Here is a 24,970-nt window from a genome sequence, read left to right as displayed (position 1 = left end):
ATATTACAATCAAGGGGCGCTATATATTAGGTATTTTTTTAGTTACCTACCCCTAACCGCACAGGGCCATCTTTCGTAGAATAAAAAATATTACGTGATATTCCAATCATGAAAGGGGAGAGGATGCTGTAAATATATTTCTTATTCATTTTGTCTGTCCTGCTTATCAAAAATTACTTTCTGTTGGAAGGGTACTGAAATGAGAGGGGCAAAATAAAAAGTCGTACCCCCTCCTACATGGTTGCTCAAATAAGTAGTAAAGAAAGCATTTTAAACTAAGATATTTAAGATTTAAACTAGGAAACTAAGATATCCTTACATTATGTAAGGATGACATATTCAGGATTATTATTATTATTATTATTATTATTATTATTATTATTATTATTATTATTATTATTATTATTATTATTATTATTATTATTATTATTATTTGAATGTTTTTGGAGCACGGAAATTTTGTGAGACGAACAATGATATGTAGAGGTTTAAGATGGGTGGTCATAGAGGAGGAAAAACCAGGATTTTTCTCTGTCTGACTCTCTAACGTAAAGATTATGTGCTGAAGGTAAGAAGCATCATCATTCTACAATAGGTTGCTTTTACGTAGAATATCAATTACTTGAGTTCTCCTGTTCTCCTCCTTCGGTCTACTTACCTTATGTAGTAAATTCAAAACAATTTCAATTCAATACAAATACATTGTAAAACTTTTCCGTAATTAAACATCTAGGGAAAATTAAACATTTAATAGGGACATCTGTTATCAAAATATCCAAACACGTAGATAGAAGAGTATCTAGTGAGAAATATTGTGAAACTTTATAAAATTCTCCAAATTAGAATTAACATTTACTGGGAAACATTCGTTATGCGCCAGCGAGCATATGGTGAGCAGTGAGCACAGGGGAAATAATTACGAAACTGTTTGCAAACAAAATTAGGGACGCTAATGCAAGTGCGACAACGGCATTTTTTTCTTTTTTTGGTATCGTCATGAGTTTTACACATACGTTACAATTTAATTCTTTCCCACATAAAAAAATAAATAAAATAACCGTAGTAATCCAGGCTCTGTCCATAAGAGCTGTAGAAAAATCGGGGATGACAGCAGATCTTTTCAGAACCTGTTAGAGGGTGATCAATTAATAAAAAAAATCGAAGGTAACACTTCCGCAACCGGGGCCTTCATTGTGAAATTTAATATTCAAAATGGCGCCCGCGCGCAAGTACCAAATTATATTTGAACTGATATATCTTCTCACAGAAACAAGTTAGAAACTTCGTTTTTGTACCAAATTAAAGATAATTGATAGTAGAAGTAGGAAAACTAAGTATATTGTTTACATGTTGCCGCCATATTTAAAAATAACGGTCATTTGGGCCAAAAATTAGTTTTTCTCGTTTCTCTTTTTTCATTTCATGACAAATAACTATGAAGTTATTAAAAATATGAAAACGCAGCCCAAACTAATTAAAGGAGCATAATCTTGGCTATCTATCGTTATCAGTATCTTTAGTAGATCTTAAAAAATGACGAAACTATTTAAATTTAAGTGGCGCAGGGTGTAGCGTTTTTTGGACTGTTTAATCGGAAAAACACTCACTACGCGGGGGCTATTACTTTTTAACAAATTAAAATAGTCCATTCATTTTATCGATAAATTAAAGGTAATAGGTTGTTGTGTCGTAGGAAGTGAAATAATAATCTTATTGCATTTGTCAAATATTATTATTAACATGTTTGTTCATATAATATGTAGCTAATGTAATTATTATAATTTTTAATTTTGCAGACTATGATGTCATGAGAATTTACTTAATTTGATGGTAATATCATGTGTGCTTGTGAGAGCTAGTAATTTTTAACTAAGGTTTTCTACAGTTTCAATATTCTTACGAATACATGACTTTAGCTGTGCTTTAGAGAATATTTACATATTTCTTTTCAGAGCATAATATAAAATTACTGACACTCAGCATGAAACACTAATGTAATTTTTGGAACAATTTAAGAGGCAGTGACAGATATAGCAGGAGCTGCACCATTTTCAAGCAGTAATTCACTCAGATACATTTCAAAGACTATAAACTTTGCTTTTGTGCAGAAGTAGTCTTTTAAGACATCTTGGATTTCAATTTTGTTTTCCGAGAAAGCCAAACATCTCTCCATTTGCACCGGTAGGAATGTGTACATAACAGATTAGTTAGTAATATAGGTGAGGCGGTTACCTTTTGCTGTCTTTGCACATTTTTGACCGAGGTGATTAGACACATAAAATCCCTGCGGGTGCGTGTTTAAACATTGCTGCACTTCCTGAAGAATACATCAAACAGATCAGCAAATGTTTGTAAACCTTTCACTCGAGTTTTACAAAGTTGGTTCATAACATCAGCAATAGTTGCCGTATTCATTGATGAATTTCCTTTGGAGACGTACTCAGACGGTCCCAACAACTTTTGCAAAGTAGACAAAGTAGATTACTTTATTTGCTTGACGAAAGAGTGGAAGTTTCGTCTGTGAATGGTCTTCGACAATGGAGTTGTTTTGTACAAAAATCGCTCGTTTCGGAATGCCACATAAGCTTCATAGCTACGTGTCAGGTAATTCAGGATTTCTTCTGCATTAGAATCTGGTACAACTTCATGCGGCATGAAATGGTACAACTTCACAGGACTGTGAACTTTGTACGGGTTTTCCCTGCACTCCATAAAATTCTACCATTCTCTTAACAGAGTTACGAACTTCAAGTACATTACCAAGGAACTCATGGTCTGTTTGGGATATACCAAGAATCTGACTGAAGATTCGGCATGTCAAATGAACTCCGTGGTACGACAGTTCCCACTCCGTAATATAATTCATAGTTGCGTCTGACCCATAATTTCTTCCGATGATTTCTTAGATCTATTTATAGTCTGTTCAAGTATCATATCAGCACCAACTGCGCTAAATACATTGTTCGCTCTTCTGACTACGAAATGACCATTCATGAACTGGGCATCTATTTCCGGGTGTTGAGTCTCCAAATTTCTAATTTGTTCAAGATAGAGGGACGCGCACCACAGGAAATTGATTCGATTGAATGTCATGAATACCGGAAGCAACTGCTGTACTATACACAGATGCAGCGGCCAGTATCCTTCTCGGTCAGCTCCTATAAGGCTTTTTAACAGAAATAAAATATGTGAAAACTGTTCAAGGCAGCGGCACTGCCCTGAGATTGAGCTGAGTTTCTCTGAAAAGGTCTGCAAAGCTTGGATATTTCATCTGAATTAATGCCCAACTCTATGAACTGATAAGAGAATGTTAAGTTTGACTTTCTTTCATAATAGTCATAGTGTCAACGAACTGCTGGATGACAGACGTATAATATTCACCTGCCCTGCCCTCTCACTGCCCTAACGTAGATAGTTCCCTTTAGAATACTCTCGGTTACTTTGGACCCAAAAATTTTCTATGAAAAGAGACTCCAACCCACTAGCAGAAATGTACTTTCCTGTGCAGACAAGAAGGTCATGTGGAATGATCCTAGCATGAAGACAGTGTTTGAAAATTCATTGCTCCTAAGTTGAATTTCGGCAGCAATGTGATACACCTCTTCGTCACGTACTACAGGCATTGAAGATTGGTTTAAGTGTATAAGGAGGCTCTGGAAGTTTTTTTTCATTGCTGTGTATACACTATTATATTCCGTTACTGGATACGGCAGTACTGGAAGAAAGCCAACTTGTTTCTTGGAAACATCTGAATCCGTTATTATCGCATTCACAGTACCCCGCGTTAGAGTGGATTCTTTAGTTTCTAGCTCGTATGCAGCATGCATTATGTCTTGAGTAAACTCCTTCTGACGCAGATTATCGATGTCCAAATCATACAGTTCGGGAAAATTGTCAGCGTGTTTTGAATCGATATAGGTTGTACCTTCCTTTCATATTTCTTCAGTTGCTGAGATGGAAGGAAGGATCGAAGATGACTACAGGTCTTGCTAATACTGACTTCGACAATTTCGGTTTCGATGGGACTTTTGTTGGCACTTCCCGGAAAAGCACCATGATTGTATCTTGGCTATCACGGATTCCTGACAGAGTGGCTTCTTCACGGTCGAAATTGCCCACAGATCCTACCGTGAAACTATTCTCCTGAAAGTGGCTTGAAAAAGACAAGATGGAGAAACAGGTCTTTAGTGTATATTGTGCAAGGTTGCTTCGTGCTTGCATGATATCTTTATAGCCAACTGACACACCTAATTTATTCATAGTTGAGATCAATTGTCTGATTTTGCATTTCTCATGAATTGAATGTGCCACCATCAAATGCATGGGAGTTGCTTTTCTACTACGATATATATTATAGAATAAAGTCTGGAAGATTGACTTCAATAAATTCTGAAAATTTAGATTTTGTTGGTCGGAAAATTCTACAAGATCGTTTTCACTGTCTTCGTCAGTAATATGTAGATCTTCGCTTGCGTCCCAGATATGATGTTCAGCTTGACCACTTGTAGCACTTCTGCTAGGAAATCCAAAAGAGGTTGAGGAATTCTAGTTGTTGGCCATTACTTATGAAGTTGTTGACTATCCCCAAATTCTCCTTCAATACCGAAACCTGAAGAAGAGCCGTTCGTACTTCTTTCGCTGCACTCGTAAGTATGTTAATCGATCTTAGTTTGTCAGCTACTTCTTCGGCATTAAATAATGAGTTCAAACCTAGAATCGGTTTATTTATTTTCGAAGGCTTCGAAAACCTTACTTTTTCTCCAAAGTTTAACTTCGTTGTTATTGAAAATCAGTTTACCGTTTCCATTAATGAAGTCTCGAATTTACGACAATGTCAATCCACACTCTCATCCAATAGTTTCTCGATAATTGGCGCCACTGTATTAAGCACTCCTTTTTTATTAGTTTTCTTCGACTCGGTAGTTGTGCTATCTGATTTCTGAGAATATTTATTGAACTTCAGAAGATAGTGCTCAAAACAGGCCTTATGATAATAGAGATCTGCACCGAAAACAAGTAATTCATTCTCCAAGTCACAAGTTCTCGTAAATCCGTCATCTTTAAAGAACATAGTTGCGGATGAAAATGTAGTTGCACGATTTGATTCACATATTCTGTACTTTTGTTTAATTCCGTTGTGTTTCTCTTTCCCACATACTACACATAAAACATTTCTTGCTTTCTTGTTTGAAGATGGTGATTGTCGAACTGGAATATCTACTCTCATTTTCTTTGCCATTGACTCAGATTGAGAATTATTGAACGTTAATCCAGCTCCTCAGTTTCACTACGACTCTTTTCTTTTTCTTCCGTAACAACATATTCTTATTTGAATATAGCATATAGAATGCCTCATTACAATGATATACAAATTCTACACCTCGCTGAAAATCTTTAAGTCTTTTGAGAGCACCATCCTTGCGAATTTCAGCCGCAGCTATAACATCGTCTCTCCCTCGGAAAGACGACATTGTTTTACCTGAAGATACGTCACGATTCTGGCAAATGATGTAGGCATTTACGTATAATACGGATGCAGAGAAAGAGGTGTCTCGGGATAGGAAGATGCCAAACAGGTTTTCTATAGTCATTGTCTAGGATATTGGTGCCAACTATGGATTTTAGTTATTCCACTGTCCACATTAGAGTCTGCAACATTAGCTACATATTATATGAACAAACATGTTAATAATAATATTTGACAAATGCAATAAGATTATTATTTCACTTCCTACGACACAGCAACCTATTACCTTTAATTTATCGATAAAATGAATGGACTATTTCAATTTGTTAAAAAGTAATAGCCCCCGCGTAGTGAGTGTTTTTCCGATTAAACAGTCCAAAAAACGCTACACCCTGCGCCACTTAAATTTAAATAGCTCCGTCCTTTTTTAAAATCTACTAAAGATATTGGTAACGATAGAAAGCCAAGATTATGCTCCTTTAATTAGTTTGGGCTGCGTTTTCATATTTTTAATAACTTCATAGTTATTTGTCATGAAATGGAAAAAGAGAAACGAGAAAAACTAATTTTTGGCCCAAATGACCGTTATTTTTAAATATGGCGGCAACATGTAAACAATATACTTAGTTTTCCTACTTCTACTATCAATTATCTTTAATTTGGTACAAAAACGAAGTTTCTAACTTGTTTCTGTGAGAAGATATATCAGTTCAAATATAATTTGGTACTTGCGCGCGGGCGCCATTTTGAATATTAAATTTCACAATGAAGGCCCCGGTTGCGGAAGTGTTACCTTCGATTTTTTTCATTAATTGATCACCCTCTAACAGGTTCTGAAGAGATCTGCTGTCATCCCCGATTTTTCTACAGCTCTTATGGACAGAGCCTAGACTATAGTGTAGAGATAAAAATGACAACGGCACTTCCATGGGATCGAACCCGCTACCTTCAGCATACAGACTCATTGCTTTAACTAACTGAGCTATTTGTTTTTTTACGTGAACTGAGCCTGTTCCGGTAAAGACGATATTTCATTACGATCGTCCTACCAATTCGTCCTTTTCCATAGATAATTTCCACTATTTGCTCTATCTTTATGTTAATACTTAGCATATATTCATATATTTGGAGTTTGCAGATAATGCATATAATAAGACATACTAGAAATATTCGTTAAAAGTTTAGTTTGTAGATTTAATCCACATTTCTCTCAATGACATAGATGTCGCTGCTTCGTGTTGAAATGCAGAATTCCCTCGTGTTCTTGAAAATTTCCCACTTTAGCAGAGTTGGTAATTCTCGAGATTTCTGTCGATTTAATGTTTTTTGCTTCTAATTTCTTTATTTTAAGCTAATATCTAACACAAATATTAAAAACGGGTTTGTTATTAACCTGTCCTGCTGGGGAAACCTTCCGAACATATAAAGAAAACGGAGATATTTTCAAAAAACTTCAAAATAAAGAGACGCGTCATTTATTTTGCTCATGGTAGTACCTGCCAGGAAGGACGAACGAATTTTTTTTATCTTTAAGTGTTAAAAACAATTTAAGATAGTAAAAGACTGACAACGATGAAAACCACTATGCAACTGAATAAAACCTGACCTCGCATGCTAACACCCAATCTTTAGATAAGTGACTATCAAAGTGGTTTTTAATAACTAGACCAAAGGAAAAACAAAGATAAACTTCTAAATGAAAAACTGGGTGGGGCAGCGGGGTCAGCTCACTCTCACCGCCGCACTTCTCATCTGGTCACTCCACTGCAAAGCGATCGAGGATCAGACCTTGTCTGGAGCATGGAACTGGAGACAATAGTGTAAGTCATTTTCCCTTTTCACCGATCTATGAGCTGTGGATTGGGTAGCGAAATCGGTATCCCGTGAGGGGATAATACATTCACTGGTATCCACTATACTCTTTGTTAATTTTGTAACTGTAACCGCCAATAAATCAGATTTTGTTCAAACTGAATTACTTTTTCAAAAGCCAAAGTTAAAAATTAAGTTGTATTTCTAAAAATTCTCTCTTTAAAGGATCGAAATCAATATTTTAAAAGAATGAAACATAGCTCCCTGGCGTAAACTAGACCCTGATTTACAGCTCAAGCTTACTTGAGCAATATCATAATGTTTCTATATATATTTTTTGATAAGTCGAGTTTGTTTTCATGTTTCTTTTTACTATGCCTAACCATCGCCGTTCAAACTTAACTAACCGTTTAAATCCCACCGTTCCACCAACTGCTGGCTCTAATCAACCCTCACCACCACCCTCAGTTCCCACTTCCATTTCTTGCTCCGCTAACTCATCAAGCGCCACACTCCAAAACGCTACACCTTTCATAATGCAATCTGCTCTCCTTGAAATTTTTTCAGCAGCCCCCATGAAAAGTATGTATCTTCTTAACTACTTTTGAACGCCTTGCTGGCATTAATAACTGGTCTGATCAGAAGAAAGCGTCTATCTCTGTTCTCTGCTTAGCAGGTCCACCGTTGTACTGGTACGAACCAAACTCATCTTCTCTTTCTTCTTTATCATGGTCTGACCTCAAGAAACAATTTCTTCAACATTTTGGGCCTCAGAGAGTACCTCTTTCAGCCATTAAAGTTTATCGTTCACGGGGTTCAACAACCCGACTAACCTTTAACTCACTACATTTATGAATAGAAGTACCTGGCTGATAAAGCTATACCGAATCAGCCCTTTAACGATTTCCTCGCAGATACTATAGCAGGCATGCTGCCACAATTCATAATTGAATTTTCATAGCACATCATTACAGATTTGGATGTACAACTGCCAGTAATGCCGCCATAACGTACAAAACAGGCTTAGGAACATTGGTATTTAATCGACATTTCTAAATTTAAGATTAATCCACATCTTACTCCTGAGCAGTAATCAAAATTAAAAAGCGTACTAGCACAACATGTAACTGTTTTCAATTTGGACAGGCGATTTCATTCAGCTTACATTTTTTGACGCTTCCCTTAACATCATTGACCATTCCGCAGCGTTTCCTTCTCCACATTCGCACCGAAATTTTACGTCTCCTAAAACAAGGTGTCTTAGAACCTAGTGAATCTGATTATCATAACAATATTTTGGCAGTACTTAAACCTCACTCTAAAACAGATGGGCGCCTCTATTTGGATCTACGCAGACTAAACCGGAAAAGCCTTCCTCTTTACGAGCCTATTCAGCCAGTGGCGGATATAATAGATAAACTTTCTGAAGCAAAATTTTTCATTAAGTTAGAGTTGACTTAGGGCTATTTTCAGATCCCACTGAATAAAAATGACCGCCCTAGTACTGCATTCAGTGTGCGCGATATTGAATTATTACATACTCATCTTCAGCTTCGAGTCCTTCCTCAAGGTCATGTAAATAGCAGCATTACTTTGCAACGTATTTTGCGTTCGATTTTTCAGGACATTTATCTGCAAACGTGTATTTGTACCTAGATGACCTTTTTATACACTCACCTAGTTTTGACACTCTTTTACAAGCCTTTACAGCAGTCCTTGAAACCGCTGAGAGAAATTCTCTTCTCTTTAACCTACAAAAATCTACTTTCGGTGACACTACAGTAAAGTGCCTTGGTTTTCAAATTACGGATGGTACTGTAACTCCAGACCCAGAAAACCTGGTCGCTCTCTCACAAATCGAGCGACCCATCACTCTGAAGGGCCTCCGAAGTTGGTTATCAGCCGTTAATTTCTACCACAATTTTTCCCACAAATATCTTTGAGGTTAGCACCTCTTTACAATGCTTTGTAAGGGAAACCGTAAAAAAAATTGGACTCCAGAAATGGAGGCGGCTTTTATCGATATGAAAACAGCTATAATTACACGCCCGGTTCCAGGTATCTTTTCCACTAAAGACACCACTCACATTGTCATGACTGACAGCTCACAGCAAGGCGCCGGTGCCACCTTGTTTCAGAAACTGAATGGTTCCGACACTTTGCAATCTATACATTACGTAAGCTCCCGTCTCCCCCCGAGGCTTCACCCCTCCTTATCTACAAAAAGGAGTTATTTGCTGTCTTTTTGGCTTTAAGAAGTTTCATAAGTAGCTAATCAGAAGCCATTTCTTTCTACTAACAGATTCGAAAGCCCTGTCGACTATTCAACAAACAGCACAAATGTCGTCTAAGATTATTCACTGGATTGAATGCATTAACAGTTTCAATTTTACTGTACGCCATATTAGGTCAAGCTCTAACCCAGTGAGTAACCTTTTAAGTCGCAAGCCACTTCCGGTGACACAAGACACTATTGATCTTTCCACTGAAGAACCTCATAAGTATTACCTATTAGCTCTAGACGCTACCCTGGACCTCCCCAAACTTCAACGGGAAGATAACTTTTTTTTGGGAAAATTATCGAAACCCTGCATTCACAAAATACTATCCACCCCTCCTTTCCTCGCTGGAATAAGGAATATTGTTTCCGAAATCATGTGCTTTACCGCCGTCTTTTTTCTACCACCACCATCGACTTTTCCTTTGTGTACCTCTTTCTCTCCGCTATACCATATTCACCAAAATTCATAAGACCAGCCTAACCCATCCAGGATGTCAAAAATGTTACCTTCTCCTACGTTCTAAGTATTTCATACCCAACTTAAAATCATGGCTGCGTTCAAAAATTAACGGCTGCCTCGATTGTGCTTTGTTCAAGCTTTTCTATACGCACAATTACGATAACACCCAGGGGCTACTACTAGTTGCTACGATGTTTTCTATGTTTTCAGTGGATCTTTGCGGCAAATTAATTCCTTCAGACCTAGATGGGTACAGTTACTTCTATTGTGCAACTGATCATGCCATTAGCTTTGCCATTGCCTGCCTCGTTAAATCCCCAACAAGTGATGCATTTATAGATTTCCTTCTAAATCACATCATCACACCCTTTTTCTGCCCGAGCATCCCTATGGTGAGCGTAAAACAAGCCATTACAGCGAAAAGATCAAGCAATTTCTGAAATCACTTGGCATTAAAGTAAAATACGTTCTCCCAAACCAACATAAGACATTAGGTCACGCAGCATCAGATAAGGCATTAGTTCGTATTCAAAACCTACAGACCGCACTTAAATTTCTAACGAGAGACCAACATAAACACTGGCCCTATCATCTGGCAACCGCCACTACTTTCATCAACAAGACTCCCTTCACAGCTTTGGGCGTTAGTCCATTCCAGATTCTTTACGACGTCGAATCCCGATTTATCGTGGACAAACTAATCCAAGCTCCTTCTTCGCACCCTGACAATGCAGAAAGGTTTAACGCTCTCTTTGAATTCAGAATTAGTTGAATTCAAAAGGCAATTAATCTTCTCGGACCTCAAGTCTAAAAATGATTCTCGGCACCCACCAACGACCTTTCTTCCTTGATACCAAGTAATGGTGAAAAATCTCTATACCAAAAAGAACGAATGTTCCACGTTTGCACAAGAGATTTCCGGCCCCTTCACTATTTCGGCCAAATTGGACGAAAACTCTTTCTTGGTACACATGAATGGGAAAGACACTCCCATTGTAAAAAATAGGCTTAAATTATTCATATGAGACACTCAAACCTACGAACAATTAGAAACTAAGTACCTGCGGTTCCTCCAGACCTCGCAATCATCCTAGCACTTCACGCAAAGTTCTCCGGACTTCGTCTCCCGATCCTTGCAGTACTATTTTTTTTTTTTAAAAATCTTCTTTCAACGCTCAGTACAGTGTTTCTTTAACTACCACTCAGGAAGCTCGCTACTAAAATCTCTCAACTGGCGACTTTCTCTCATTATACTATTTTCATGTCCTCCTTTACTATCAAAAAGCATAATTCATCATCTACTTTCTATCACACTTCATATAGTTCCCGGTAGTCCTTTTCCTGTTAAAGAGCTATCACGGTAACACACTATACGGCTTACTGTAATTACTTTTGGCTAGTATGCTTAACCTTTTTCAAAATAGCTTGATGCTGCTACTATGTACTAGAACCATAATATAGTTAAATTTTCGCCTACAGTCTATTCTATAATTATCCAACCTTGCCCAAACAAGAGTGATTACCACTCACAGAAAACTCTTTACCACTCACTTTAACTGGATTTTTTCGCTCTTAGGAAAATCATGCTTTTAGTGCACTAGATCCATAATATAGTTATCTGTACCATTGTGCGACAAACCTGGCATAGAAATATAGCAAAAAATAGCAATGTCTCTACAGTGTTCACGGTAATCACTGGCATACATAGAGCGATATTTTTTCAAAGTTTATTCAGTGTTTATCCGTTCCGGACTCCATAGTTTAAGTTGCATGTAAATCAGTCCTACTACTAATAAGGACATTACTAATGTACACATATATAACTAGGATATGTGCGTGTGTGAGAAAGTCATCCACCACTGGACTATAAAATGCTGTCAACAATGCTTGTGGCTTTCAATACAAATCTACGTCCCATATAGCACCCTCCTCACTTGATATCAATTTTGCTACCGCTCACGCTCGAAGACTTGCCTTCAGTGATTTAGTGTTTTTGTGCTCTCAGTGTTTCTTTTTTCGAGTGTGAGTGTCTATACAGTGTTTTTTCCTTCATCGCAGAAAACATCGAAAGGAAGGACTAACGAAAAACCTTGTTAAACAAAAATGTTATGATGACCACGATGACTGTTGATGCGATCCTGGTGGGGGACTGTCACGTACCCGCCAGGAAGGACAAACATTTTTTTCTTTATAAGTGTTAAAAACAGTTTAAGATAGGAAATGACTGACAACGATGGAAACTAGTATGCAACTGCATAAAACCTGACCCCGAATGCTAACACCGAACGTTTAGATAAATGACTATCAAAGTGATTTTTAATAAGCAGACAAAAGTAAAAAAACAAAGATAAACTTCCAAACAAAAAAGCTGAGTGGAAGCAGCGGGGTCATCTCTCTCAATAGTGTAAATCACTTTCTCTTTTCCCCGATCTATGAGCTGTGGATTGGGTAGCGAAATCGGTATCCTGTGAGGGGATAATACATTCACTGATATCCACTGTTTTCACTGAAACCCCCATTCACTGATATTTGTTAATTTTGTTACTGAAACCGCCAATAAATGAGATTTTGTTCAGATTGAATTAATTTTTCAATAGCCGAAGTTAGCAATTAAGTTGTATCCCTAGAAATTGTCTCTTTGAAGGATCGAAATCGATATTTTAAATGATCGAAACATGTTTCATACTGTTTTTATTCAGTTGCATACTGGTTTCCATCGTTGTCAGTCATTTCCTATCTTAAAATGTTTTTAACACTTAAAGATATAAAAATGTTGGTCTTTCCTGGCGCTGACTTGACACTACGTATATAAAATAAAAAAATCTTTGACTGGCTGGCTGAAATTTAAGCAATATATAAGGAAAATGAAATCTTTCACTTTAACATCCAAGGCGAACGTTAACCTATGAGAGACGGATGATTAAAGCAAATGAATGACGATGGAAGAACTGTGGAATGAGAATTTGAGAGGAAACAGGAGTATCTCGAGAAAACCCACGGACATGATGTTGTCCATCACAAACTTACTTAGCTAGGAAGCGAACCAAGAAACCCACGCACCAGAAGTAAGTACTCTGCCACTGAGCCACTGTACCCTCTAGCAACACATAAGAAGACGGAAGGAACCACTAAGGAAGGAGTTTTGGAAATTTAACGTAAAAGTAGTAAAAAATAGAGGTTACAGAACCCTTTAAGATTAGATACATGAAATTTGATGTTGAAACTATTCATTTAAATAATTAAACATGTTTGTCAACTTTATGGGATACTTGAGCCAGGAGGAACGAAAAAAAAACGTGGATCGGCTCACTTCCCTATGAGGTGTTCGAATTGCATGCAAGACTTCAAATTGAGAGGTATTCTATGTGAATAATGCAGAAGGAAAAACGCAAAAATATTTCTCTCGGAAACTCGTGAGAGCATTTGCTATTTGTATACAATTCCGTAGAATTTTAGAAAAGATTGCACATTTCAGTATTGCAATGAAACCCCCATTCAAAATTACTTACTCCAAGTTGATTGTATGACTGTATAACGAGAATCTAAGTAACCTACAAATTTTGTACATCTTTCAAACATTTTGTACATCCCTACTATTCCGAGAAATTTATCTTCAAACTACACTCTCAAATATCAATTTGGAATGCGTAATCACCAGAAGGAAGGTTTAAGAAACAAAATAATTTTTTTTTTGAAATTTTGTGCTCTTTTAAAAAATTGTTCACATCTGTCAATTTCACGTAACTTTGAAGGAATTTTTTATCATAATGAAAGCATGGTTTTTTAAAAAATATGTACAAAAATTGTACATTTGTAGAGTATTTTCTAACTACTTAAGTCTCCCATCTGTATTAACTACGCACTCAGATGTCAACTTGATGTGCATAATTTACAGAACGTAAATTTCTCGAAATACTGTGATGCAAAATTTTTTTGAAGTTGTACTAAATTATATAGAAAATTAACACCTGGTTACACCCTCAATATACCGATTACGCACTCTAAGTTTACGGACCTTAAAATGTTGCTGAATAAGTACCCTGATTCATTAGTTTTAATTATTATTATGTTTAGTATGAACACAAAGAAAGTTCATCATATACATTGAAGTAAATGCTCTGGTAACAAGTGTCCACCGTTTTAATCTAAGGAAAATTTTCAATTGATTAACTATTTACAGAAACACACATACCACATTACAGTTAACATAAATTTTCAAAAGTTGTAAGCAAATCGTTTTAATATTTCACTTTTTTCTGCGAATCCTCTTGCCTGCTTCTACCTCAGTTTTGCTGGGTCTATGAGTGTTCATTTTGCGGTCGCATAAGCTTGGGACTGACCTTAAGAATATAGGTGCCTAATGTTTAATGTACGTAGTAAAATCTCCGTTTGTAAACACACTTTGTTACAAACGTCACCACATTTTTTTTAAATATATAATTTTGATTTTATTCTAAATATTTCATTTTTTTAAAAAAAATCCTAGTTATTCTGTTTATATTTTATTATAGATTATTTTAGTTCTTCGATACACTAAGTTTTTTTTAAAGATTTAACTAAACCGTTGCCTAATATAAAATCAGTCTGCATTAGGCATGAAACACAAGCATCTCAACTTTTAGTCTACTTATATTAAAGTGAGCTCAAATTGTATTTTGAAATTTTTAGTACATTGTATTTTCATTTGTTTTTGTTCTAATTAAAATAATCAAATGTTTTTTTTACAGAAAAAGCTACCGTTAAAGTTAAAAATATCACACCTCTTCTTTATATGTATAGAGGGTGGTGGCTCAGTTGTAGAGCGTTCATCTCTAGTGCATGGGACCTTTGGTTCGATCCCAGCTCGCTCCAAGTGAATTTTCTAGTGGACAAACACCGTGTGCGAGGGGTTTTCCCGGGTTCTCCCGTTTCCTGCCACTTTCTTCATTCCACCATTGCATTCATTACTCATCATTACCGTCTCCTTTAACGTAGCCGGTATAATCGTGGGACGTAAAACTTAAAGATTTTCTGTATATGTATAATTATATTTGTTGTATTTTCATATTACTTCATATTATGTTATTTGTTAATACAAATTTTTAGCGATTTCTTTGTCAGCAGTTCAACTATCCTTTCCCTCTTTGGTTTCCGTGTTATTTGAAAGTTTATTTGGACCAAATTAATTCCTTATGGGCTATATTTGCGTGAGTAGGAACTTCTTTTGAATAAGTAGTATTAAGAATAAGGTATATGTCACTGTGGGCGATATCATGTTGTTAAAGAAGTCTAGATTGGAGCAGGAACAAAAATAGATTGGGAAACACCGGCATAACGAAATCTATTAATAATATGAATTTCAACTTCAATGTGCCCATGAAGCTCTCATACAGTTCCGTTAACTTTTATCGTGTACACTGAACTATTGTGCTGTTTTCTCCAAAAAGCTTCTTAGATCCAAAGTATTTTATAATGTATAGTGTTTATAACAATGTTAAATGCAAGCTCTTAATACACAATAGTAGGTGTATTCATTCACTGGCGCAAATCCCGGGGGGGACGAGGGGGACATGTCCACCCAATCTTGGACCTGGGGGGGACTGTCCCCCCAATAATCTGATTTAAAAAGTGATTTTTCGGATAAGTGTCATGATTTGTGTCCGACTGCCCCAAAGGAATGTAAGATGAAATTGATTTCTCTTGGCTTTTCCATTTTTTTTAAAAAAAGAATCGTATTCTGTAGTATTTCAAACTGAACTTCGTGCTGTAGTGAGTTTAGTAGTCTTATCAATATGTATTAATTCCACTTCCGCTATTTGGGCACAAATTGCAATAAATGCCAGAGGAGGATATGCCCCTCTCCTCATGCTGGAAAGTTGTCTCAGCTGTAGGTACGGGCACAAATTCCGGGGAAATGGGGAGACATGTCCCCCCCAACATTGGAACTGGAGGCTCTCCCAATAATCCGATTTGAAAAGTGTTTTTTGCAGTTAACTGTGATGAGTTGTGTCCGACTGCCACAAAGGAAAGTGAGATGAAATTTGTTTCTCTTGGCTTTTCCATTTTTAATGAAAATGAAGGCGTGCGACTGTGCGTGACGTAACCTGATATGAAATCTTATCTCCTCCTCTCCCCTAGGCCCTAGCACACGAAGAGTATATAGACTAATCAATGTCAGTAGAACCCATCTTTTCAGTAAATGCGCATTTCATCTATATATTTGTAGTATCAGCCTAGGCATTTACTCATGCTTCGTTAGGCTAACTAACTCTATAGCCTATGGAACCCGGAGGTTCAATGCCGCGTTCACAAAAGCTCTCCACTGACTTCTATTCTTAGCCAACTGGATCCAGTTTCTACTTTGTATTCCTATCTCTGCGAGATCCATCTTAATATTGTCTTCCCATCTGCGCCTAGGTCTTCTTAATAGTCGTTTTCCGATTAGTCTTACCGCTAACACTTTGAAAGCGTTCCTACTTTCTTCCATCCTGGCTACATGTCCTGCCCACCTAAGCCTCCTAGACTTGATGACCTTAACAATGTTTGGTAAGCCGTATAATTTACGTAGTTCGTCGTTATGAAGTTTCCACCATTCCCCATTCCCGTTCCTCTTCGTCCGAATATTTCTCTCGGGATCTTGTTCTCAAATACTTTCAGTCTATACTCTGCACTCAGTAAGCGACCATGTTTCGAAACCATACAGAACAACAGGTATGATTATCGTTTTATACATTTTAAGCTTCAAATCCCTCCACAGAATTCGCGACGACAAGAGATTTTGAACCGAATAGTAACACGAATTCCCTGCTTTTAGTCGACATTTAATTTCTTCGTGAATATGATTTTCATCTGTTAATATTGATCCTAGATATTTAAAAGTATCCACTTTATCAAAAGTATTATTTAATATTTTAACACATACATAATTTGCCGACGCACTTCCATGTATTTAGTTTTCTCTCCATACTCCATTTACTTCTAAACCCATGTCCATGCAAGCGCGTCTAATAAGACCTCTGCATTTCCTTCTATTTTTCTCCTATCATCCCCTACTAAATTTACATAATCAGTGTACGCATAACCTGGTGAACACCGTTCAGCTCTAAACCCTGGTTGCTACCTTTGATTTTCCCTATAGCGTATTCCAGGACAAAGTTGAATAATAATGGCGACAACGCATCTTCTTGTTTCAGGCCATTCTTAACGTGAAAGCTCGTGGCCAAAAATTTTCCTACCCGGACTTTACTTTGGGATTCATTTAAACATATCTTAATTAATCTAATTAGCTTTTTCGGAATTCCAAATTCTGTAAGAACGTTGTACAATGTTTCTCTCCTAACCGAGTTATAAGCCTTTCTAAAATCAATAAATAGTTGATGTACCGGACTACTGTATTCCCGCTTGTTTTCGAGTATTTGGCGAATGGTAAATATTTGGTCGATAGTTGATCGATTTCGTCTAAATCCACACTGATAATCTCCAAAAATTTCATCTGCGTATGGAGTCAATCTTGCTAATAGAATGTTTGAAATGATTTTATAGGATGTTAACAGAATAGAGATGCCTCGATAATTATTACAGTCAGTTTTGTCGCCTTTCTTGTTTTTACAAAAAAAAAGTCATATAAAATAAATAAATAAAATAAAATGTAAATAAATAAAATAAAATAATGATGATGATACTGATATTGTGTTTCTGTATGACGTTCACTTTCCTTAAGACTATGGCTGCGTGAATGTGTCACTGACCGCCGAACGCGAACCCACCGGGCCCAGACGAGTAAGCTATCAACACTCACTGACCCATCCACTACACCAATCATCTCCGGAAAATAGAACTCAAGTTGACCCTAAATATAAAGATTTCTAAGCCTCCTTCATTCTCACTCGCAGTCCAGCATCCCGATCCGCAGGTCATAGCCTGCATCCCATCAAGAGATAAGGTTACAAACCACAACCCGACAGAACAAGACACTGACCCAAGAGTGAAACTGACGGTGAATGCTTCGAAAATCTAAATGTTTGTGTTTACTAACCCAGATAAAAAAAAAAATTCTCGAATCAAATCTAAATCGCGCAACGGGATGGAATTTCGAAAAAAAAAAAAAACAATGCCAAAGTGAATTTAGTTGATCCTATTAACGAAGTGAAATTTCCTGGCAGGTCTGTGATTCCAACCCCGGTCACACTAAGTGAAATCGATTCTGTGAGTTTTCAAGACGCTATATTTACTTTCGTTACGTACTGCTTTGAACACTTCACTTTCTGAGTACCAACAATACTATTGAAGTTACTTTACTACATAGTTTTAAAATAATTAGCTTTGCACTGGACAATGAAAGATTTTGTTTCGACTCGCACACTTTATTACACTAACTTTCTGTATGATAAGAAATAACAGGAGAATACATTTAAAAAAATCGCAAAGGTTGGAAATTGAGGAAAATTCTTGACATAGCTGAATGGGTAAGTCCATCATTGCATTACATACTCTCTTCACATATCATGAACAATTCTACATACGTTTAGTTTAGTCAAAAACAATTTGAAAATAAAGACATTTACTACTATAACCACATGAGCCTTGTACTACACAGGTACCACTTATTACGGCTGTGTGCTACATACTATACTTTCTTTTCTTAGTATTTTCTCTTTTAGATACCGTTGTGAAAGTAGGGTCAGCGCGGAGGATTTATACCAACAAGGTGACCTCCCTTGTATGAGCTCAGACCTCATCCACTTTGATTCCACAACAAAACATTTTCTTTGAGACAATACATACACTAAATAAATCTACATGAAAAGAAAGTACACTTAACCTAGTCCCTAGCCTAACTATCTAACTAACTTAACCTGAAACATATAAAAATCACTTTATTCAACAGATTAATAATATAGCACACACCCTGCCATTCTACCGAGGACGTATGGGACGTCGACCATTCAGCTTTAATTTTGAATTGGAAAAAAAAAAATCTTAAATTATGTGCTTAATATTCGAATTTCCGGTCTCAGGTGAAAGGAATTTAAAATACATAACGAACGTGTTGTCACTGACGAGTATCTCCCATTAGCAATAGCTATGCAAGCACCCTTGTTATCAATGTGAGTCGAAACTTTGTATACATTTTGTCTCATCGTATTCAAACTACAGTGAAGGTGAGCACAAACCAGAGAATGGATTTAATTATGTAATATAGCAGTACGGAAAAATAATAAATTAAAAAAAAAAAAGAATACACGAGATTACATATTCAAAATATAATTTTGGGGGTGAAATGTATGTACTCGAAAGTATACACATTTCATGGACTGTTGGTAACAAACATCCACACTGAAACTCCAAAAGAACAATTTTTACCCCCCCTTCCATTGAACGAGTGTTTTATGTCACATCGCAGATTTTGTACATTGTATAACTTAGGGAAAACTACGCAGCGTTTAGCACATATTGGTGGACATCACCACGCCAATAACATAACACTTTCTCCAATCCGAAAAAGGTTAGAAATTTAGCAGGTTAGTGTGGCCGGAAAACAACAATAATTTGGAACGTTATATTTTTTTCTCACTTACTTGCTGCAATAATCCATCAGTTCATACTTTACCCAATACTTTATCCTACTTGCCCTTGGCAAGTATTTTGGGATAACTCAAAATATTTGAGTCTGGGACTCCGTGTCTTCGGGTTTCTGCAACAACGTGCAAACCTGACGCCAGCAGCTTGCTCTCCTTCACCCTTACACAATGAGCAAGTCAAACTAATTTAAATTGCGCCGCAGTCCTCAGGAGTTCGTACTCGAAAAGCTCCACTAGCAGCTAACCACACTGAATTAAATTGTCGATTTTCTGCAGATCAGACGCACTACCCATCTGATCATGGCGGCTTCGTCAACTAAAAGAACAAAGACAACAGGAAGAAGATTTCCAATTGGAAGATCATTGTGACGTAATCATATGACGATAGGTGTATCTATCAAGATCAAAGAAGCCGAAAAATCTCAACCACACCTGTGATTGCGGAAGATCCAATCACAGATAATTTAGGTTAAACAAAGGGATGCTCCAAGAAGCTACTATGGCTGACTTTACAAATATAAAATTTTAAAGAAGATTTTTGAAATAAAAATTTTGAATTCTTTCGAAGATCCCCAAAGCCAAAAATATGAAAGAAAATTGACTGGAAAGGATTAAAACGACCAGAAATTACCTTGTTTCCTAAAATAATATTATATTTTAGCTAAATATACAAATAATTGTTCAATGTAAAGATATTACCATATATTTCCCTCTAAATATACTAAAATCATTAGTTCAAGGAACTTAACGCAAATTTTGCGGTCTACTTCAAATCAAGTTATTGATTAATTATATATTAAAAATAAAATTTTAATAAATATTAAATTCATATATACACTGGTTGCCCAAAACTTCCGGGCCATGTTACATTATACGATGTATAAGGTAACATCCTCCGGGAGCTTCGGAAAAAAAAAATCTAACTTAGTAGTCCTAAGTTAAGCTCCTTTTTTTTTTGTCTAACCTAACATTTTATTCATAAAATACACTAATGCAATGCAATCAATATAGGAAATGTTTTGAAAATTTTTCAGAGACCTTAACCCTAACAAAGAATTTATAACTACTCTATACGAAAAAAGGAAAATTGGACACAAAATAGACACAAAACAAACAAAAATTACCTTAATCTAAATTTAACCTACGATTCTCTTTCTTTTTTTTCTCGACTATGTTTTGTTTCTGTTCAAGGAATCCATATCGCAGTTCTCAATCTCCCTTAGTGAGAGCAGCGACATGCATTCTCTGAACTATTCCTATTCACTTCCGGTGGCTGCGTCATCGGCGGCATGAACATCGTATACGGCGGAGGCCAACCAGTGGACATAGCCATGTTCACCGCTGGGGAAGGAGTGGATGTGGGAGTCGCCACTCCTCCTCCAGGAGGCAAATTCGGCATGTATCCCGGATAGGCTTGCGCTCCCGGTATGTGGTTCGAACTCGGCGCGCACTGTTGGGATGCACCTCGATGACATCCAAAGTTCATCGCTCCCGATTGGTAGTTAGGATTGGAAACATATGGAACATTCTGGTTTCCGTTTCCCCAGTTTTGCCTTCGGTTGTTGTTGTGCCAGGGTCTTCTGACCTGAAAATTTCTTCTTCGACCTCGGTTCCCCAAGAATCGGTTGCCATTTCCATTTCCCTTGGCATCACCATTCTTCTTTCCTTCGTCCTCCTCCGTCTGCGACGAAGTGTCTTTTGTCTGTTGAGACTTCCCGTTCTTTTCGGTCTTTTTCCCAATCTTGGCCTGCCGAATGTGCAGACGCTTAAATTTCTTATCTGTTACTGGTTCCATAGGTTCCGGATGACCTTCTATTTCGGCTATCTTAACAATCAGATGCTGGATATTCTTGGGCTCCACGGCTCGCAACAATCTAGCATCTCCAGCTGGCAGACAATCTAGGACAATTTCAATGAGTTCTGTCTCATCTGGATGTTGTGCCGCAGCATAGTATTCGGCTATGACCTTCCAGGCAAAGTCAGTTAGCCGGTTATACTTGGACCGGTCAAATTTCATTCCTTGGATGAATTTCTTCTGCAGGCGTTCCATCCTGGCCGAGAAATAGTGCTCCTTAAATAGACGCACAAAGTCAGCATAACTGTTGATGTCTTTACAGACCGTTTGGTACCAAGTCTTGGCCCCAGCCGACAAACAACACGGTACCAAAACCATGCGTTCGTATTCCGACGCAGAGATTATCTTAAACGCCTGTTCTAAGTTTTCTAGAAAAGACCTGGCCAAACCATATTCTCCAGTGAAGTTTGGTAAGTGATTTAGCTCCGACAGCCTTAAATTTAACGCCCTATTTCCAGAACATCCCTCATATCTGCCGGGATTCAGGGGAGAGTTGCAGCCAATCACAGGGCTCTTTGCATTATTATGATTTTGTCCAAAATTCGAATAAGAAGTATAATTTGGTCCAAAAGGTAAGTTGCTTGGCATCGATACCACTGTGTGACTACATACTCCCTCCGGAATTCCAACAAACGAAGGAGTCCTATCTGCAACAGTACTGGACACTACATGACTTAAGCTACATACATTGGAAGTCGAGACCGAAGCCTGAGACCACGTCAATAAAGGATTTAAAGCCCTAGAGGCAACCTGACCACTCACGATATCCCCACAGGCGGGACTGGAATTGTTCGTAACCAACGAATGTGAATTTAAGTCAAACGGCCAGACATTCTTAGTGTGAACTCTGGTCGGCTGACAGACAGAGACTGTCACCGTTGGGACAGTACGAGTCTCCCCAACCGAAGAGACTGGTACATCCACTCGGGTGTCAGAGTCTGTTCCGTCAGAGTCAACCCCGTCACAACCAACAAAGTCACGTGACCGCTTGCGACCGACAAGACCTGGTTTACTTTGCTCCTGATCCTTCACCAAAGTTTGGATCTTAGCCTCGAGTACGTCATACGATTTCCGGGTGCTCGACTCGAGATGCGATAGTTCTTTAGCGAGCTGATCACATCTGCGATTTTGCTTTTCTACTGACAACCGGAGATTCTCCTCAACGGTGTCCACCCGCGTTGTTATCGTATCCTGAAATTCCCCCACCGAAGTGTATAAATCGCGAACTTCGTTACGGAGGTCCGATACGTCCTTGTTTACATTATCGACTTTTTCGTTTACAATTTGCTTCATTTCTGACTTTAACATATCAAATTTTTGATTCATCGCGTACAAATTATTATCTACCTTTTCAAATCTTTGGTTCATAATACTGTCAACCTTTTCAAATTTTTGGTCCATAATACTGTCAACCTTTTCAAATTTTTGGTCCAAAGTTAAAGTTAAAGTTTGACTAAAACGTTCTAACATTTTCGCAAGGTCTGTCACGGATGCAGGGGAACCTGCAGTTCCGACACTCTCTCCACCGTTGTGTAAGAGTTTCTCTCCCGTGTCGTGCGTCGCGGTGTTCCGTTCACTTCCACTTTCCTGTGACTTGGAAAGCGATTGCACAGTCAGCTGTTTGGCCACACACGTTTTACAAAACCAGGGCTCACTACACTTATTCAATTCTTCTACCTGCTCGTCGGTTATACCATAGCACTGTGCATGCACCCATCCAGAGCAACCGTCACAATAAACACTAAAGCCCTGTATTTCTTCACTACAACATACATATTCATCCGGACTACGGGATTCAGTACTCGACCTGCTACCAGCAGACATCTCCATTTCATATAAATTGTTTTCCCCAAGTTACACATATACAAACTCAAGAGTGACTACACATCGTTCAAGGAGTCGTTTGTCACAACAGTCCCCATTACATTACACTGCTCTTTCAATACGATTCACTTAGCACTCGCGAAAGATTGAAATAACAGATCCTGGCTGTGGAACGCCAATTTTACGAGAAAAAAAAAAGTCATATAAAATAAATAAATAAAATAAAATGTAAATAAATAAAATAAAATAATGATGATGATACTGATATTGTGTTTCTGTATGACGTTCACTTTCCTTAAGACTATGGCTGCGTGAATGTGTCACTGACCGCCGAACGCGAACCCACCGGGCCCAGACGAGTAAGCTATCAACACTCACTGACCCATCCACTACACCAATCATCTCCGGAAAATAGAACTCAAGTTGACCCTAAATATAAAGATTTCTAAGCCTCCTTCATTCTCACTCGCAGTCCAGCATCCCGATCCGCAGGTCATAGCCTGCATCCCATCAAGAGATAAGGTTACAAACCACAACCCGACAGAACAAGACACTGACCCAAGAGTGAAACTGACGGTGAATGCTTCGAAAATCTAAATGTTTGTGTTTACTAACCCAGATAAAAAAAAAATTCTCGAATCAAATCTAAATCGCGCAACGGGATGGAATTTCGAAAAAAAAAAACAATGCCAAAGTGAATTTAGTTGATCCTATTAACGAAGTGAAATTTCCTGGCAGGTCTGTGATTCCAACCCCGGTCACACTAAGTGAAATCGATTCTGTGAGTTTTCAAGACGCTATATTTACTTTCGTTACGTACTGCTTTGAACACTTCACTTTCTGAGTACCAACAATACTATTGAAGTTACTTTACTACATAGTTTTAAAATAATTAGCTTTGCACTGGACAATGAAAGATTTTGTTTCGACTCGCACACTTTATTACACTAACTTTCTGTATGATAAGAAATAACAGGAGAATACATTTAAAAAAATCGCAAAGGTTGGAAATTGAGGAAAATTCTTGACATAGCTGAATGGGTAAGTCCATCATTGCATTACATACTCTCTTCACATATCATGAACAATTCTACATACGTTTAGTTTAGTCAAAAACAATTTGAAAATAAAGACATTTACTACTATAACCACATGAGCCTTGTACTACACAGGTACCACTTATTACGGCTGTGTGCTACATACTATACTTTCTTTTCTTAGTATTTTCTCTTTTAGATACCGTTGTGAAAGTAGGGTCAGCGCGGAGGATTTATACCAACAAGGTGACCTCCCTTGTATGAGCTCAGACCTCATCCACTTTGATTCCACAACAAAACATTTTCTTTGAGACAATACATACACTAAATAAATCTACATGAAAAGAAAGTACACTTAACCTAGTCCCTAGCCTAACTATCTAACTAACTTAACCTGAAACATATAAAAATCACTTTATTCAACAGATTAATAATATAGCACACACCCTGCCATTCTACCGAGGACGTATGGGACGTCGACCATTCAGCTTTAATTTTGAATTGGAAAAAAAAAATCTTAAATTATGTGCTTAATATTCGAATTTCCGGTCTCAGGTGAAAGGAATTTAAAATACATAACGAACGTGTTGTCACTGACGAGTATCTCCCATTAGCAATAGCTATGCAAGCACCCTTGTTATCAATGTGAGTCGAAACTTTGTATACATTTTGTC

The 24,970-nt window shown here is 37.5% G+C and overlaps 2 protein-coding genes across 2 annotated transcripts in view; one reads left to right on the top strand and one right to left on the bottom strand.

Annotated features, from left to right (window-relative positions):
* Positions 1-24,970, top strand: part of LOC145693139 (uncharacterized) — an 896,225-nt gene that overhangs the window by 229,085 nt on the left and 642,170 nt on the right. The window lies entirely within an intron of this gene.
* Positions 20,712-23,462, bottom strand: LOC145693140 (uncharacterized). Its single transcript, XM_081768875.1, has 2 exons — positions 22,849-23,462; positions 20,712-22,815 (listed from the first exon to the last, which is right to left on the bottom strand). Exons 1-2 carry the CDS (start codon positions 23,263-23,265, stop codon positions 20,800-20,802), a joined length of 2,433 nt encoding a protein of 810 aa, XP_081625001.1. The 5' UTR covers positions 23,266-23,462; the 3' UTR covers positions 20,712-20,799.

Source organism: Thermobia domestica, chromosome 8 (assembly GCF_964235325.1).
Source record: "Thermobia domestica chromosome 8, izTheDome1.hap1.1, whole genome shotgun sequence".
In the NCBI taxonomy this organism is placed as follows: Eukaryota; Metazoa; Arthropoda; class Insecta; order Zygentoma; family Lepismatidae; genus Thermobia; species Thermobia domestica.
The sequence above is the reverse complement of the archived record's forward strand: the minus strand, read 5'-3'. Positions and strand labels throughout refer to the sequence as shown.